Below are 16571 nucleotides of genomic sequence, written 5' to 3'. Positions count from 1 at the left end.
GGGGCAGGAAGGATGTTAGAACATACTTAGTAGGTGAAATTCTGGCCAGGAGAATTCCACGGACTGTAAAGTCCATGGGGTCACACAGAGTTGGACATGATTGAGCGATTCTCACTTTAATAGGGGAAATAAGTGGACTGACAAGAAAGATGACCACCTTGCATGGATTTTAAAATTTTATTTTTTACAGATATAGCCCTCACTTGAAACTGAAACTTTCTCTCAGTCGTGTCCTACTCTTTGCGACTCCATGGACTATAGCCCGCTAGGCTCCTCAGTCCATGGGGTTCTCCAGGCAAGAACACTGGAGTGGGTAGCCATGCCCTCCTCCAGGGCATCTTCCAGACCCAGGGAGCGGACCTGGGTCTCCTCCACCGTGGTCAGATTCTTTACCGTCTGAGCCACCAGAACCAGCAATCCCTGGCTTAGAAGGCTAGTGCCTTATCCATGAGGCCACTGGGGCTGCTATGGCCCTCACTTGCTGTGCCCTAGAAGGTAGGTACTGTCAGTATCCTAATTTTACAGCTGGAGAAGCTGAGGCTTGGAGAGGTTAAGTAACACGCCCAAGGTCACACATCTATCAAATCACTGTTAAATTTTAACTCCTCATTGTGATCTCATTAAGCCTCGACCATTTGCACATCCTTCCTAAAAGTGTTTTCTTTGTCATCCACATTGAGGATCTCCGCTAGTGGATCAGATGGTAAGAAATCTGCCTGCAATGCAGGAGACCTGGGTTCAATCCCTGGGTCAGGAAGATCCCCTGGAGAAGGAAATGACAACCTACTCAGTATTCTTGCCTGGAGAATCCCATGGACAGAGGAGCCTGGCAGGCTACAGTCCATGATATCCCAAAGAGCTGGACATGACTGAATGACTTAACACTTTCAACCATTGTGATCTAATTAAGCCTCAACCATTTGTACATTCTTCCTGAAAGTGTATTTTTGGTTATCCCCGTTAGGACAGTTTATTTCCATACTGAGCATGGAAAGCTGCCTCAAGTCCAAATGTCTTGAAAAAGAAACGGATTGATTAAATCAGCCTGTCAGCCCCACCTGGAACACCCAGCTTAGCCACACACATCTCTGAATGGGACACCAGCCAGCCACTGTGCTGAAAGGACCCCCAAAGGGTTCAGGTTCCATCTTCCATCCCTTGGGACTTAACTTCATGGCTGGTGCTGGTTTGAAATGCAACAACAGAAAATAAATGCTGTTTTCGATAACTACATAGTTTTGACTTTGCCCGGGAGACCCAGAGGGGAATGTCCACCATGAAGTTAGCATTTTCCCTTCTAGAAGTAACACCTGCTCTTAGGAGTGCCTGCTTCCGTCAAGGCCAGTAGAGAATGGGGAATTGGAACGGTTCGGAGGATGGATAGCCAGCCCAGTGGAAGGAAGTGTGCGGGGCCCGGCTGAGTCTGGAGGGCGAGGTCCACTCCTGGCTCTCCAGTCATGCCCTGTGACCCCTCCCTCTCAGTGTCCATTCTATCCCCTAGGAAAGGATGACCCTCACGCCCATCTTAGCCAGGCTCCCTCCACCCCTATCCAGCCGTGCCTTTGGAGGGGCTCCCCAGTCTACATCCCCAACAGGACCAAGGGGGCCCATGAGACCCCACGAGAATCACATGCCTGTGTGTACAGGCAGATTCTTCCAGAGGAGGGCCATCATCAGATTCATCACCGTATCATCAGCTACTGGAAATTTTCCATGGTCCAAATCAGGCTAAGCAGTGCAGGACACAGACGCTGCCTCCTCCCTTCCCTCTCCACCTGTCCTGAGCTCTGCTTCATCTGGTCCAGGTGCCCCCCAACTGCAGTGTATGGAGAAGCTTTTTACTAAGTCCATTCCTGACATATCAGAGACCCTATAATCCACCAAGCCTGAGCAGCAGAGTCTCAAAACTGTTAAAATGCACAGCTCTGGAAGGCTACCAAGGTGGGGCCCTAGGGGTGAGACCATCAACCATCGTGGAGCCCCCCAGAGTGTCCCTTAGGTGCCTTTGAGTGGGTCAGACGGGGGCAGGTGCCTTAATTACTGCCCAGAAATGTCAGCAAGCCAGTCGTTCAGCCTCACAAGGAGAGAACGGCTGTTCGGCCTGCAGCAAAGTCACCCGCCTCAGCTGCCTTCCCACCGCCTCTAACTGGGAGGTCGGTTGGGCGGCCCGTGTCCCAAGGCCCCGGAGGAGGGTAGTCTGGCCTTCTGGTTCTCTGGGGGGCAGCAAACCCCCCTTTTCTGTTCCGCAAACGCAGGTCGGCATGTGTTTCTCATCACACCACTGTTTGTTAAAGCTGCCAGAGAGCCAAGAAATTGTGGGAGCCTTTTTCCCCTTAGTTTTATGTTTGAAAAAAAAAAGAAAAAACCACATACAAACACTCCAACAATCTTTTTAAAAGATTACATTTGGTCCCACAAAGCATTTGGTGTCAAAATGAGGAATCCAGGAGGTCTCAAGTAGTTTCTAAATGAGACTCGCTTCCATCTGCCTGGTTAGACTGACCCAGTTAATGCTCCACAGGGAAGCGTTGGGATTATAGTTGACGTGCTGGCCTTTGCCTTTCATCCTGGTAGAATGGCCCGAGTTAACGGGATCCTTAAGGGAGAGTCAGGACGCCAGAGTCCGGCCACCCTTCTACACGGTGCTTGTTGTATGACCCTGGGCAAGCCTCGCCCCCTCTCAGACCTTCCCCATTCCTTCATCTCTGAAGATGCCTTTCAGCAGAAGTTCTGTGATTCCATGAGTTTTTCACAGCACTTTCCTGGAGCTGGTTGTTGTTTGAAACAAACAGAGGTAAAAATTCAGGAGCGTGAACTAGTGGACTGGTTACATGTCTTGTCCTTTAGTCAGTCAGCTATCACGCAAGTATTAACAGGGCTCAGAGCCACAGTGGAACACACTTTGAGTTCATTCTTTTAAGACATGTCTACGGATATTCCACAGTAGTAATAATCACGAAGGTTCTTGTTGGTTCTTTGGGAGGTGGAGCAGCCTCAGTACCAAGGGTGGGATGGCATAGTGGTTGAAAGTACAGTAGGTTCCCTACATATGAATGAGTTGCTTTCTGAGAGTGTTCTGCACAAGTCCAGTTTGTTCGTAAGTCGGACAAAGTTAGCCTAGGAATGAAACCGACACAACTGGCAACATAGTACTGTACTGTAGAAAGCCTGCTGCTGCTGCTGAGTCACTCAGTCATGTCGGACTCTGTGCGACCGCAGAGACGGCAGCCCACCAGGCTCCCCTGTCCCTGAGGATTCTCCAGGCAAGAACACTGCAGTGGGCTGCCATTTCCTTCTCCAATGCATGAAAGTGAGAAGTGAAAGGGATGTTGCTCAGTCGTGTCTGACTCTTCACAACCCCATGGACTGCAGCCTACCAGGCTCCTCCGTCCATAGGATTTTCCAGGCAAGAGTACTGGAGTGGGGTGCCATTGTCTTCTCCGTAGAAGGTCTATAATGCTTTATACACAAATAATGCTTAAAAAAAAAAACAAAATAATAAAACATCTTTATTCTTACAATACAGGACCTTGAAAAGTACAGTAGTACGATACAACAGCTGGCACTCGCTAGCAGTACCAGCTATATCACTGCTGCTTTTATGCTTACTTCCAGACATTCTGGGCTTTAAATAAAGATACTCTCCTCTATACACTGCTGTAGAGTAAAGTAACAAAAGCACAACCACTTATAGAGGACGCATGCACATGACTGTTTGTGCCGGACGTGTGAACTAATTTCAGTTCAGTTCAGTCACTCAGGCCTGTTGGCCTCTTTGCGACCCCATGGACTGCAGCATGCCAGGCCTCCCTGTCCAACATCGACTCCCGGAGTTTACCCAAACTCATGTCCATTTAGTTGGAGATGCCATCCATCCATCTCATCCTCTGCTGTCCCCTTCTCCTCCTGCCTTCAATCTTTCCCAGCATCAGGGTCCTTTGAAAATGAGTCAGAGCATTGCCTCAGGTAGCCAAAGTATTGGACTTTCAGCTTCAACATCAGTCTTTCCAATGAACACTCAGGATTGATCTCCTTTAAGGATGGGCTCGGAGAAGGCAATGGCAACCCACTCCAGTATTCTTGCCTGGAGAATCCCATGGACGGAGGAGCCTGGTAGGCTACAGTCCATGGGATCGCTAAGAGTCGAAGCAAGCAAGCAAGCAAGGGTGGACTGGTTGGATCTCCTTGCAGTCCAAGGGACTCTTAATTCTCCAACACCACAGTTCAAAAGCATCAGTTCTTTGGTGCTCAGCTTTCTTTATAGTCCAACTCTCACATCCATACATGACTACTGGAAAAACCAGACAGAACCTTGACTAGACGGACCTTTGTTGGCAAAGTAATGTCTCTGCTTCTCAATATGGTGGCTAGGTTGGCCATAACTTTCCTTCCAAGGAGTAAGCGTCTTTTAATTTCATGGCTGTGAACTAACTTACATGATTGGATATGTGAACACAGTTTTGCATCTTTGAAAGTTTGCAACTGGCAGGTTCGTATGTAGGGGGCTTACTGTATGAACTTTGAAGTCAGGGAGAGAGGGCACATCCTTCCACTTTTCAGCTCATTAGGAAATGCAAGGTCAACACTCAGGCTGCCTGGAGAGGCCCTGCAATCAGCAGAGGTCACCATGAGGATGGGATGACTGTCTTCTCTTTTTCTCCAGTGTATCTCCAATGCCAGGGACAGGGCCTAACCCCTGGCATGACTGCATGTTGGTTTAGTTGCATGCTGTTCTTTTGTTCGGGGGCATGGTGGCCTATGGCGAGTCAGTGAGACGTCAGTTGGAACTCTCAGCCAATCAGAGCATTTCCATCTGCAATCATATCTTTTCTTTTGCCACTATTTATAAAAAAAAGAAAATTGTTTTGATGAATGGCCAACTGTTTCGCTTCCCAGAATGAAGCTTAAGTGTGTATCTGAAATGCATGCATTGGAAATAAGATATCTTAAAAACAGAGTGGAGAGAAATTTCCATGAGTGAGGTTGCCCAACCTTTCTGGAAAAAATACTGGAGTGGGCTGCCATTTCCTTCTCCAGGGAATTCTTCCTGACCCAGGGATTGAACCTCAGTCTCCTGCACTGGCAGGTGGATTCTTTACCAGCTGAGCCACCAGGGGAGCCAAAAGCAGCCATTGACAATATATACATAAATGGATGTGGCTGTGTTTTATTTGTGAATGCTGAAATTGGAGTTTCTTATTATTTTCACACATCACAAAATAATATCCTTCTTTCGATTTTTTTCCAATCATTTAAAAGTATATAAACTATTTTTAGCTCCTGGGAGCCACATAAACAAATGTTGGGCTGGATTTGGCCCGCAGGCCATGGTTGGCTCACCCCTGAGTTAGAGGGATTGCCCGTCTCTCTGACTGTCACCAGATCACATCACAGTCTTATTTCAAAGATGTTTCTATAGATAAAGCACTATTTGTTAGCCTTTTAGAGAAACAAAAGGTACCCTGGAACCCACTCATCTGCATATTTAAAATACAGTGTAAATATGGAGCTAAAATAAAAGCACTTAACATCCTGAACAGTAGTTGCCCCGAGTCTAGTTACCAAAATCTGTGAGGTTAATATTTGAAGACACGTTTCCTACCAGGACAACCTTCAAGTGGGACATTATGCTATACAGTCGAATCTCAATGACTCACACTATTTAGAACACAGGGTGGAACTAGCATAGTCTCCCTGGACGCATGGTCCTCTGTCACCCGACCTGGATTCGGTACCGCCCACTCATGTTTGGCCCACCCTGATCATGAAGAAATGGTTGGATGAGTGGAAGTCTGATCAAACGATGGCAGGAAAAAAAAACCCAACAGACCGAAATATAAAATGCGTTATCTGGTCCCTTCTGTTTTTATTATTTATCTGGCAAAAACAAGGAGTACTTTATATGTATTGATAATAATTTAAGACACTCAGTTTTAACAGCACGTCAGATTCTATGTGGGAAAGCCAAAATAGGGACGGATGATTCTAAATTCCCTCATCTTGGAAGGTTCCCTAGCATCTTGTAGGGACAATCGCTTTGTGTCCGCAGTCAGAGCAGATGAATTGACAATTCCCAGTGTATTCGGGGAGATATGTGTGCAGAACCTGCGCAGAGCGCCCCCTGGTGGCTGACGGCAGTTCCTTCATGGTGCTCAGCCCAGCTCCCGGGAGTGTTTGGTGGCTTGGAGGGTAAACAGCAGAGTAGAGGAGAGCCAACAGGACATGGAACTCGAGAGCTGGGCTTCCAAAGAGAAACTGCCTGGTTGGATTCTTGCCTCTGACGCCTGGTCTCCTGAGCTTAGACAAACTGCTTAGCTTCTCTGCACCTTTTTGTCTCCTGTGGGAAAGAAAGCTAATGACAATAACAGTGGAATTGTGAGGAGTAAATGATGAATCTGGCAAGGCTTTAGGATGGTGCCTGGTGCAGAGTGGACACTCAGTACAAGGAAGGTTTTACTGATATCAGAGAAGAGGGGAAGTGACAGGGTCACTGCTCCAGCGCCCAGAAACCAGGGTCTCATGGCCCCTCCACCATTTATTATCCATGATAATAAATAATGACCCCAAATGGCCTAAATAATAAATGACTTCAAATGGTCATTGAACTTCTCTGGTCTCCAATTGCTTCCCTGTAAAATTAGATGATAATGCCTCATATCTGCCCAAGGGCAGAGGGCTGGACCCAGTGACTTTTGGAAGACTCGTCCAATGGCAGTATCTGAAATTAAACAGCCATTCAACATGGTCCAGGAGTAGGTGGCCCTAGCTAATGGGTCAGTGAAGGAACAAAAAAAAAAAACAAAAAAACAAAAACAAAGAAAAACAATTACTTGTCAAAGGTGTTTTGCTTCAAGTTATTTAAAACATTAAACCAAAAAAAAAAAAAAAGAATTTTGCCTTTTAAACATAAAGTAGCCAAACAGCTGGCAATCCACTCTTCACCCGAAGATCATAAAGGTCCACACACTTAGTGATGATGATGGTCAAGCAATTGCCCCTCCCCCCAGTTCCATCCACCCTTGCCCGGCGGTTCATGTAAAATGTTCATGAAATAATATCTTTTGAAAATTGGAATGGCTTGTTTTGATGGCACCATCGGGGGTCAAAGCCATGGATTCCTCTACAAACAAGTTTGCCTTCTTCGGTCTCACATGCCCCCTCCTCCTACCCCAACTCTGTGTGTCCACTTTTTTTTTTTTTTATGACGACACCAATCATTGGATTTAGGGACCACGCTAAATCAATACTATCTCACCTTGAGACTCTTAAAACTAATTATATCTGCAAAGACTCTATTTCCAAATAAGGTCACCTTCTGAGGTCCTCGGTGGACATGGATTGTAGAGATAACACTCAACACATTACAGGCTCCACATAGCAAGTAAGCAAGGTCACTGAGTATGTTTAAATATTTCCCGTGTGCTTCTCCTCTTTCTTGTCCCTAAAAGGCCACCCTTCCTATGGGCCTCTTCACGTACCTCTAACGACTGCCTTGCCCATGGGATAAAATCCAGCCCCCTCACTGGCACTGTCGTTGAACTAGGGGTACAAGTGCCTACCCTCCTTATGGATCCTGTTGGGAATCTGTTGGGGATCCTGTTGGGGAAACCTCAAAAGACTCACAGATCTTGCTGGAGACAAGAATGTTGTTCGTCGTGAGGTGACTGAAAGAGGCTCTCCCTTAAAGGGCCTCCGCGTTCTCACTCACCTGAGAACACGTCTTGCCTTCCAGGTACCCCAGACTGGCTGCGAAACATCGGGAATCCAACACGGCAGGCATCGACATCTTCGCCAAGTTCTCCGCCTACATCAAAAACACGAAGCAGCAGAGCAACGCTGGTGAGTGGCCCCCTTCCACCCAGGCCCCCAGCCCTGGTGCTGCCCCCTGCCCAGGGCATCTTCAGATACTCAGCGGAGAAGCGCCTGGAACCAGTGCTTTTATTTGTTCATCCTGAGGCCCTTTGATGCGGGGGAGAGGGTGACAGATGTTGCTTTCTGGCCAGTGCAGGAAAAGAGGCCGGTGGTGCTTATGGTGGAATCAGAAGAGGGATGTGTTTGCGTTCTGAGCCTGCCTTAGTGCGCATCATGATATACTGCCCACAGGGTCCTGCCTTGGCCAGGCGTGGCTCGGTCGCTAAGTTGTGTCTGGCTCTTTGTCGCCCTATGGACTGTAGCCTGCCAGGCTCCTCTGTCCATGAGATTTCCCAGGCAAGAATACTGGAGTGGGTTGCTATTTCTTCCTCCGAGATATCTTCCTGACCCAGGGATCAAACTGGTATCTCTTGCATCTCCTGCATTGGTAGGCGGATTCTTTATCTCGGCACTACCTAAGAAGCCTACTGCCCGTTTATCCCCAGTTCACAACCCTGCTCTGTTCACAGGAAGTCCTGGTTGGAACACATTGCAGCTGCCTTCTGGTCCCTCAAAGACTTCTCAGGGGGTTGACCAGGGGCCATGGTGGGACAGGGCTGTCACCACTATGGTGAACGCTCAAGGCAGAGCCTGACCCTCTGCACCCGCCCCCCACCACCACCACGGCCAGTGCAGAGAATGCCAGGAGGCTCTTCTCAAAGCCTGGCTCACCTTCCTGCTGCTTAGTCATTCAGTCATGTCTGACTCTTTGCGATCCCATGGACTGTAGCCCATCAGGCACCTCTGTCCATGGGGATTCTCCAGGCAAGAATACTGGAGTGGGTTACCATTCCCTCCTCCAGGGCATCTTCCCAACCCAGGGATCGAACCCAGGTCTCCCACATCGCAGGCAGATTGTGTGCTGTCCGAGCCACCAGCCACCAGGGAAGGGCTCATCCTCCATTCGTCCCTTAATTCCGGGCACTGGCCACAGAGCTCAGGCTTGGTGGCCTCCAGTGCCTTCTCAGAGGGCTTTGAGCCCCTCGTTTAAGTTGATGGGATTTACTTATTTATTTTTGGCTGTACTGGATCTTTGTTGCTTCTCAAGGGCTTTCTCTAGTTGTGACCAGCAGGGGATACTCTGTTGCAGCCCTCAAGCCTCTCGGAGTGGTGGCTTCTCTTGTGGAGGAGCCCAGGCTCTAGGCACACAGGTTCAGTGGTTGTGGCCCCTGGGTTTAGCTGCTCTGCAGCATGTGAAATCTTCCCAGATCAGGGATCGAATCCATGTCCTCTGCACTGGCAGGCAGATTCTTACCTACTGCGCCACCGGGGAAGTCCTAAGTTGGCAGTGTTTCTATATATATGGAGAGAGATTTATTTATGGTTGCATCAGGCCTTGCTGTGGCATGTGGGATCTTCATGGCAGTGCACAGGCTTTTCTCTAGTTCAGTAGTTGCAACTCTCCGGTTTAGTTGCCCCGAGGCATGTGGGGTCTTAGCTCCCCGACCAGTCATCGAACCTTCGTCTGCTGCATTGGAAGGCGCGTTCTTAACCATTGGACTGCCAGGGAAGTCGCGTAAGTTGATAGCATTTTTAGTCCCTCATTTGACCTGGTCCTTTAGCATGAGTTAGGGTGATTTGAATAGCACTGTCCCATTGAGAATATGTGTGTCCCTTGAAGAACTGTGTTAGTCGCTGGGAGGAGAAGGAAGAAGGATGAGGCAGTTTGCTGGCCCCCTGAATAGGAGGATGGAGCCTAGCCCTGAGCCAGGCAGAGCAAGGGTGTCACGAAAACTTTGTGAATGGATGAGTGACTGAATAGTGATTGGTTGAACAGCACTCCCGGCATCTTCACGAATGAGTGAGAAATTGAATATACAACAGGTGATCATACAGTGGATCCCGAAACCAGGTGGCCCATTGGCTTGGACCACCTTGGAGTTAACTGCTCCAGGAGCCCCGAGGAGAAAGGCACCTCTTTGGACCAGGTCACCAGGAAAGACAGCCATTCACGAGATGACAGAGAAGAACTTTTGGCTGGAACTCTTGATGCAGTGGGAAAGTAAAGGATTCAGTAACAGCTCCTGCAGACCTGGGGGTGCCAAGCACAAAACTAGGTTCTAGAAAAAGGCACTAACTGAGTCTTCGAGGCTTGACTTGTGCAGAAGGAAAGGCTTACGTTCACAAAGATAACAAGACAAGAGGTGAGTGATGAGTTCATCAAAGGGAGTTTGAAGGGCTGATTAGCTAGCCTGTGAACACAGAAAGGGAGTCGGAGCAGCAAAGATTCACCTCTGGGTCGTCTGGGAAAGTTTCCTAAGGGATTTCAACCGGGTCATAAAGATTCAGGGTCATTTGACCGGGAACACAGGGTGGAGGATGTGGGGAGGGTGAGAAGACTCCAGTGACAGAGGCCATCTGGAATCCTGAGACCACCAACTCCAGAGACAGCCGGGGTGGGAGGGCAGGTGGGAGGGCGTTGGATTTTACCCTGTGGGCAAGGTGGTCGTTAGAGGTACAGAAGAGGTACCCTAGGGAGGGAGGCCTTTTAGGGACAAGAAAAAGGAGAAACGTGGGAAATAGTTTAAATATGCTCAGTGCTCTTTCTTTGTTGCTATTTGGAGCCTGTAATGTGTTGAGTGTTGTCCCCACAATCCATGTCCACCCGGGACCTCAGAGGGTGACCTTATTTGGAAATAGAGTCTTTGATTTAGTGTGGTCCCTAAATCCAATGATGGGGTCCTTCCTTGTATGAAGAAAAGAGGACACAGAGATCGGCGACAGGCGAGGGGAGGGAGCGGGGAACGTGTGAAGACAGACAGGGAGTACAGAGCCTGCCTCTTTCTGCATCTGTTAAAATATACTTAGTGATGCTTTCAATTTCATCATCTGCCAAACAGGGTCATGAAGAGCATATCCAAGGTCTGTCATGCAGAGTCACGTTATTTATAATTAGATGCTTGTAAACCCTTTAGCACACTGCCTGACCCATTGTAAATGCTCTTTAAATGTTAACTTTGATTATTCCTAGAGCAAAAATGAGATAAACATGAATATTGGCATCAAAAACTGCTGCTTCAGCTCTTACTTCATGAGCCCTAACGAGCACTTCCACATCTCCCAACCATTTAGTCTCTTTTTGACTTGTTTAATTCTGTTTCCCATTTCCTGGGTACATTTGCTTCCTCTCCAAGGTAGACAGTTGCTCTCTTGGTCCACAGAGGTGCAGCCTGCAGATGTGAAGGGACTTGAGTGTCTGTGGATTTCTGGTACCCCAGGGAGTCCGTGAGTGAGGAGAGGAGCACTTTAGGGACAGCATCCAAGGATCACCCACATAAGTGTGATCAGAGGGACTGGAGGAAGAAGGAGCCAGGGAGGACGATTAAGAAGGACTAGCGAGTGAGGAAGAGGGCCCAGCAGTGGGGGGGATCATGAAGATGAGGAAGAAAAATGTTATGAAAAAGTTTGATCTGTGATATGAAACACCACACAGCTCATGGTAGACTTTGCTTCTTGTGTTCAGTTTTCTGGATGCGTCCTCAGGCGCCCTTCTCTGACTGTTTCTCTCATCTGCATCAGCCCGTTATTCAGACCCTACTCAACAGACTGGCCAGGCTGACCAGGAGCACGGGCCCTTCTCCCTTGGAAAGTGGAGCTGCAGCAGGAGATTGAGAACCCACGTGGCCCAAGGAAGGGCGTCTTTGAGACAGGAGAGAGCCGCTCTGCTTTGAGATTTGGTCGTGGGAGTCCCTGCTCTGGGCCCCACACATTTGTCTTTCAACCTTGCAGGGAAAAGTTATGTGATTTGTTCAGCCTTGAAAGTTTATGGAGTTCTGCAGCAGAAGGATGGTGGGGAAGGGTGGGGAAGGCACAAGCTTCGTCCGTCTCAGCTTTGGCGAGCCCGGTAACAAGCCTGGCTTTCCCTGCACTCAGCTCCGTCCTCACCCTGCATGCTGCCTCTGCCCGGCAAAGGCCACTTCCATCCACACTGCTGATTCTGTGCCTAGTGGCCTTCCCTCTCTGCGAGTCCCCCTCCTGGCCCTTCTCTGTTCACCTTCCTCATAGATACAGCCATTGCACACCGACCTCGGTGACCCAAGACTGGGTGGCAACCCTCAGACTCGGCAGCTCCAAGTCCCCTCTCCCCTGGACCCCGCTCTGGCTCAGCGTTCTGCCCACTGGGATGTCAGTTTGGCTTCTTGGGTGTATCCCCTCCCTTGAGGGGTTTCTATGACACCTTGCTTTACCTGCTCACCCGTACTCTTATCTGTTATCTCATAGGAGGACCTGGGCTTCTTTCTCTGAATATCCATCTTGCATTTTGCATTTCTTACCATCAAACTGCTGTTTGAACATACTCTGCCAAACCCCTTGGCTATCAAGGAAATCATTTTAGCTATTTATTGTAATCCAGGCATAACTACTGCATTTTACTTTCTTCCCCCGCCCCCGCCCCCCGCACCTCTTTTCCTTTGTGCTTTAGTCCTATCCATCTACCGGTTTATTTCACTTTTCATACATACCGCAAGTCCCAGACAATCAACAAAGGGATCTCGTATGTGTCTTGCGTTCTTTATTCCTCTTCACTCTTGTTAAAGTCCTTTGTTAATTCCTCCAGCCCTATCATGTGTCCCTAGATATATTAATATCCGTGCCCCTATGACTGTCTCATTTTTGGCTTGTGGCGCATCCTCATGTACTTTTCTCCATTTCCTTCTTGGTTGGAGAGTAAGTGGACGTATACGTACCTGTGGACTAAGGACAAAACTCCCGCCGTCATTTCTCCTTTATCCTTGCGCACAAGTCCACATCCACGGGGCTCTCTTCCTCTGCTAAGAGGTCTAAGAGTCCCAAACCTACCTGTTTGTGTCTAATCCAAGCAGATCCTATGCAGCCTACCTGCTTTTCCTTCCCACCTTTGCCTATTCCTTTTTCGCATATCTGACGCAGACTGCAGACCCCACCTCCTTCTCTGCTAAGTGCTGTTTTTCCAGCTTAGATGATTTTGGTCTTTCAAGACTGCCTTGGAATTCCCTCACCTCCTGCTGCCTCAAGTCTGGCTTCCTCTTATTTCCGTCTCTGTTTCCATCTATCCTGGGGGCTTGCTTTGTATTTTAAAATGTATACTCCACTCAAACCAGACAGGCTTTATAGCCACTCACAGGGGGACGAAAAGCTCTGCAAAGCAGCATATTCTAGAAGGAGGTGAGAAAGAAAAACAAGGCTGGAGGAGGGGGGCCACGAAACAAGCTCAGGGCAAGAGAGACAGGAAAATCAGCTCCTAGAGCCCTGTGCTGGAAGCGGATGACAGACCACAGCCCCTGGGCGAGATGAAGGCAAGGCTGCCCCCCAGGAGAATGACAAGTGACGCGGGGCTGGAGCTGCAGTCACAGAAGCTGTTGCTGTCCTTCCCTTCGTCCATTCATCTCTGTGACTCCCCTTCACGCTCTCCTGGAGTCCAGGCCGGGTGGCGGCGTGGCAGTGTGACCTCTCTGTCCTCAGCCCTCCCTTTGGCGGCACCGCGCTCACGAGTCTCCTCTTCACCTGCCCTTGCTGCACCGATGTCCATCCTTGTTTTCTTCATCGTCTTCTCTAGAAGACCCGGGAGAGCACCCTGCAGCCTCTGGCCCATGCCACCAACTTTCTTACTTCTCTCCATTACTTCCAAGACTTGGAGTGTCCTGCTGATGCCTGTCACTCTCTCTCTTTTTAGTCTTCTTCCCAGATGGATTCTCTCTCTCTCTTTTTCCCCCTTGGCCACACTGTGGGGCACGTGGGATCTTAGTGCCTCAACCAGGTACTGAACCCCTGCATTGGAGGGGCAGAGTCTTAACCCTTGGACCACCAAGGAAGTCCCATAGACAGATTTTTAAGTCACTCTGTGTCTCCATTTGTGCAGTTTCCATGCAACCTAATCAAGCATGGCCTAGACCAACCTTCATAAATGTCATCAGCGGTGAACATGGGGTTAAATGAAATAGGCATTTAATTAATTCACTCATAATTTAATAGTTTATTGTTTAATAGAGTTGATTTACAATGTTGTGTTAGTTTCAGGCATATAGCAAAGTGATTCAGACATATATATATATATTATATATATACATAAAGAATATATGTATAGATTCTTTTTCAGATCCTTTTTCATTATAGGTTATTCTTCTTTTCCATCATAAGGTTATTATCAAGATACTGACTATAGTTCCCTGTGCTATACAGTAGGTCTTGCTGTTTTATCTACTTTATATATAGCAGTATGTATCTGTTAATCCTGAACTCCCAATTTATCCCTCTCCCCTTCTTTTTTAAATTGAGGGGTAATTGGGGCTTCCCTGGTGGCTCAAATGGTAAAGAATGTGCCTGCAATGCAGAAGATCCAGGGTTGATCTCTGGGCCTGGAAGATCCCCTGGAGGAGGGCATGGTAACCCACGCCAGTATTCTTGCCCGGAGAATTCCATGGATAGAGGAGCCTGGCAGACTACAGTCCATGGGGTCACAAAGAGTCAGACACGACTGAGCGACTAACGCTATCTTTGACACATAACCTCATATTGGTTTCAGGTGGACAACATGGTTTTGTGGAACACAATATTTGTATTCACTGCAAAATGATCATCACAATAAGCCTAGTTAACATCCACCATTATACATTTCGAATTAGATTTTTTTCTTGTGATGAGAACCTTTAAGATTTACTCTGTTAGCAACTTGCAAATATGCAGGACAGCATTATTAAGTACAGTTGCCATGCTGTACGTTATATCCCCAGGGCTTATTTGTTTTAAACCAGAAGTTTATAGCTTTTGACCTCCTCTGCCCATTTTGCTTGCTCCCTACCCTGGCCTGGGGCAGCACCAATCTAATTTCTGTTATTTATGAGCTCTTCTTTTTTCGGTTTGGTTTTGTGTTTAGATTCCACATATAAGTGAGATCATATGGTGTTCGTCTGTCTCTGACATTTCACTTAGCACAATGCCCTCCAGGTCCATCGACGTTGTTGCATTTCCTTCTTTTTACCACTGAATAATATTCCAGAGTGAGTGTGTCTTGCAAACACATATATCACATTTTCTTTATCCATTTATCCATTGATGGACACCTAGGTTGTGTCCAAAGTGAAAGCGAAAGTCACTCGGTCATGTCTGACTCTTTGTGACCCCATGGACTGTCCATGGAATTCTCCAGGCCAGAATACTGGAGTGGGTAGCCTTTTCTTTCACCAGGGGATCTACCCAACCCCAGAATCAGACCCAGGTCTCCTGCATTGCGGGCAGATTCTTTACCAACTGAGCCACAAGGGAAGCCCAAGAATACTGGAATGGGTAGCCTATCCCTTCTCCAGCAGATCTTCCCAACCCAGGAATTGAACTGGGGTCTCCTGCATTGCAGGCAGATTCTTTACCAACTGAGCCACAAGGGAAGCCCAAGAATACTGGAATGGGTAGCCTATCCCTTCTCCAGCAGATCTTCCCAACCCAGGAATCGAACTGGGGTCTCCTGCATTGCAGGCAGATTCTTTACCAACTGAGCCACAAGGGAAGCCCAAGAATACTGGAATGGGTAGCCTATCCCTTCTCCAGCAGATCTTCCCAACCCAGGAATTGAACTGGGGTCTCCTGCGTTGCAGGCAGATCCTTTACCAACTGAGCTATGAGGGAAGCCCATGGACATAGTCCATGTCTTGGCTCTTATGGATCATGCTGCAATACACAGGAGGATGAAGATATCTTTTTGAGTTAGTATTTTTGTTTTCTTTGGATAAATACTCAGGAGTGGAATTGCTGGATCCTGCTTATCCCTTTTTAATGAAGACTGATGGGCCTCTCCGCTGAGTTTGCAAAGATGTACTCCTTCCTAACTATGGAAGACAGTGGGATAGCCTAACATACTCCTACTAAAATATTTGCCCTGATAAGATAATTCTAACTTCCTAAGTAGAGTCCTAAGATCCCTCCCTTGGGTACCTATGATGTGCTGGCCCCAGGGCTGTGTGTTTAGAGTCCCACGCTTGGACTGAGTTGTCTCTGTAGCTTTTGCCCTTCATTAGTTGTAAGTATAATAGCTGCATTTTCCAATAAGAAACAAAAAAATGCCTTCAAGTAAACAAAATACGCTTTCACTTAAACTCTTGTTAAGATTTTGATGGTAAGACACAGTCTGATTTCAAAGATGTCAAGTGTGAAAAAAGTATGTATCTTAGTCTTGATGAAATATGGAAGGTGGTTCCCATAGTTCTTTTAAAATCTAACATTCTGTTACTTCCTAGAGGCTGTGTATGAGAAATGTCAAACCCCCCTTTCTGCTTGACCTTGGGCTACCCTATTGGAAAGAAAGTGAATTGAGGTCAATACTGTTTCCAGATCCCTCTGGGATGGCCGTCCTAACCCCATATCCAATAAAGGGTCAGTTCTGCCCTCTGTCTTTCCTGCCTGGAAACAAATAGTGCTTATCTCTTCGCTTGAGGGCTTCCCTGGTGGTTCAGACAGTAAAGAATCTACTTGCAGTGCAGGAGACCTGGGTTCGATCCCTGGGTCGGGAAGATCCCCTGGTAAAGGAAATGGCAACCCACTCCAGTATTATTGCCTGGAGAATCCCACGGACAGAGGAGCCTGGTGGGCTACAGACCGTGGGGTCTGCAAAGAGTCGGACGCAACTGAGCAACTAACGCTGTTTTTCTTAGCTCAGGGGTTGGCAAACTTTTAGACCTTTTGGGCTATCT

The 16571-nt window shown here is 47.9% G+C and overlaps 1 protein-coding gene across 2 annotated transcripts in view; it reads left to right on the top strand.

Annotated features, from left to right (window-relative positions):
- The window catches only part of CLIC5 (chloride intracellular channel 5), a 166122-nt gene that overhangs the window by 119647 nt on the left and 29904 nt on the right, over positions 1-16571 (top strand). For both annotated transcript variants that reach the window (XM_004018861.6, XM_004018860.6), the window contains exon 4: positions 7733-7839. In XM_004018861.6, the coding sequence (XP_004018910.2) occupies positions 7733-7839 (107 nt within the window). The remainder of the gene's footprint in view (positions 1-7732; positions 7840-16571) is intronic.

This window comes from Ovis aries, chromosome 20 (assembly GCF_016772045.2).
Source record: "Ovis aries strain OAR_USU_Benz2616 breed Rambouillet chromosome 20, ARS-UI_Ramb_v3.0, whole genome shotgun sequence".
Classification (NCBI taxonomy): domain Eukaryota; kingdom Metazoa; phylum Chordata; class Mammalia; order Artiodactyla; family Bovidae; genus Ovis; species Ovis aries.
The sequence above is the reverse complement of the archived record's forward strand: the minus strand, read 5'-3'. Positions and strand labels throughout refer to the sequence as shown.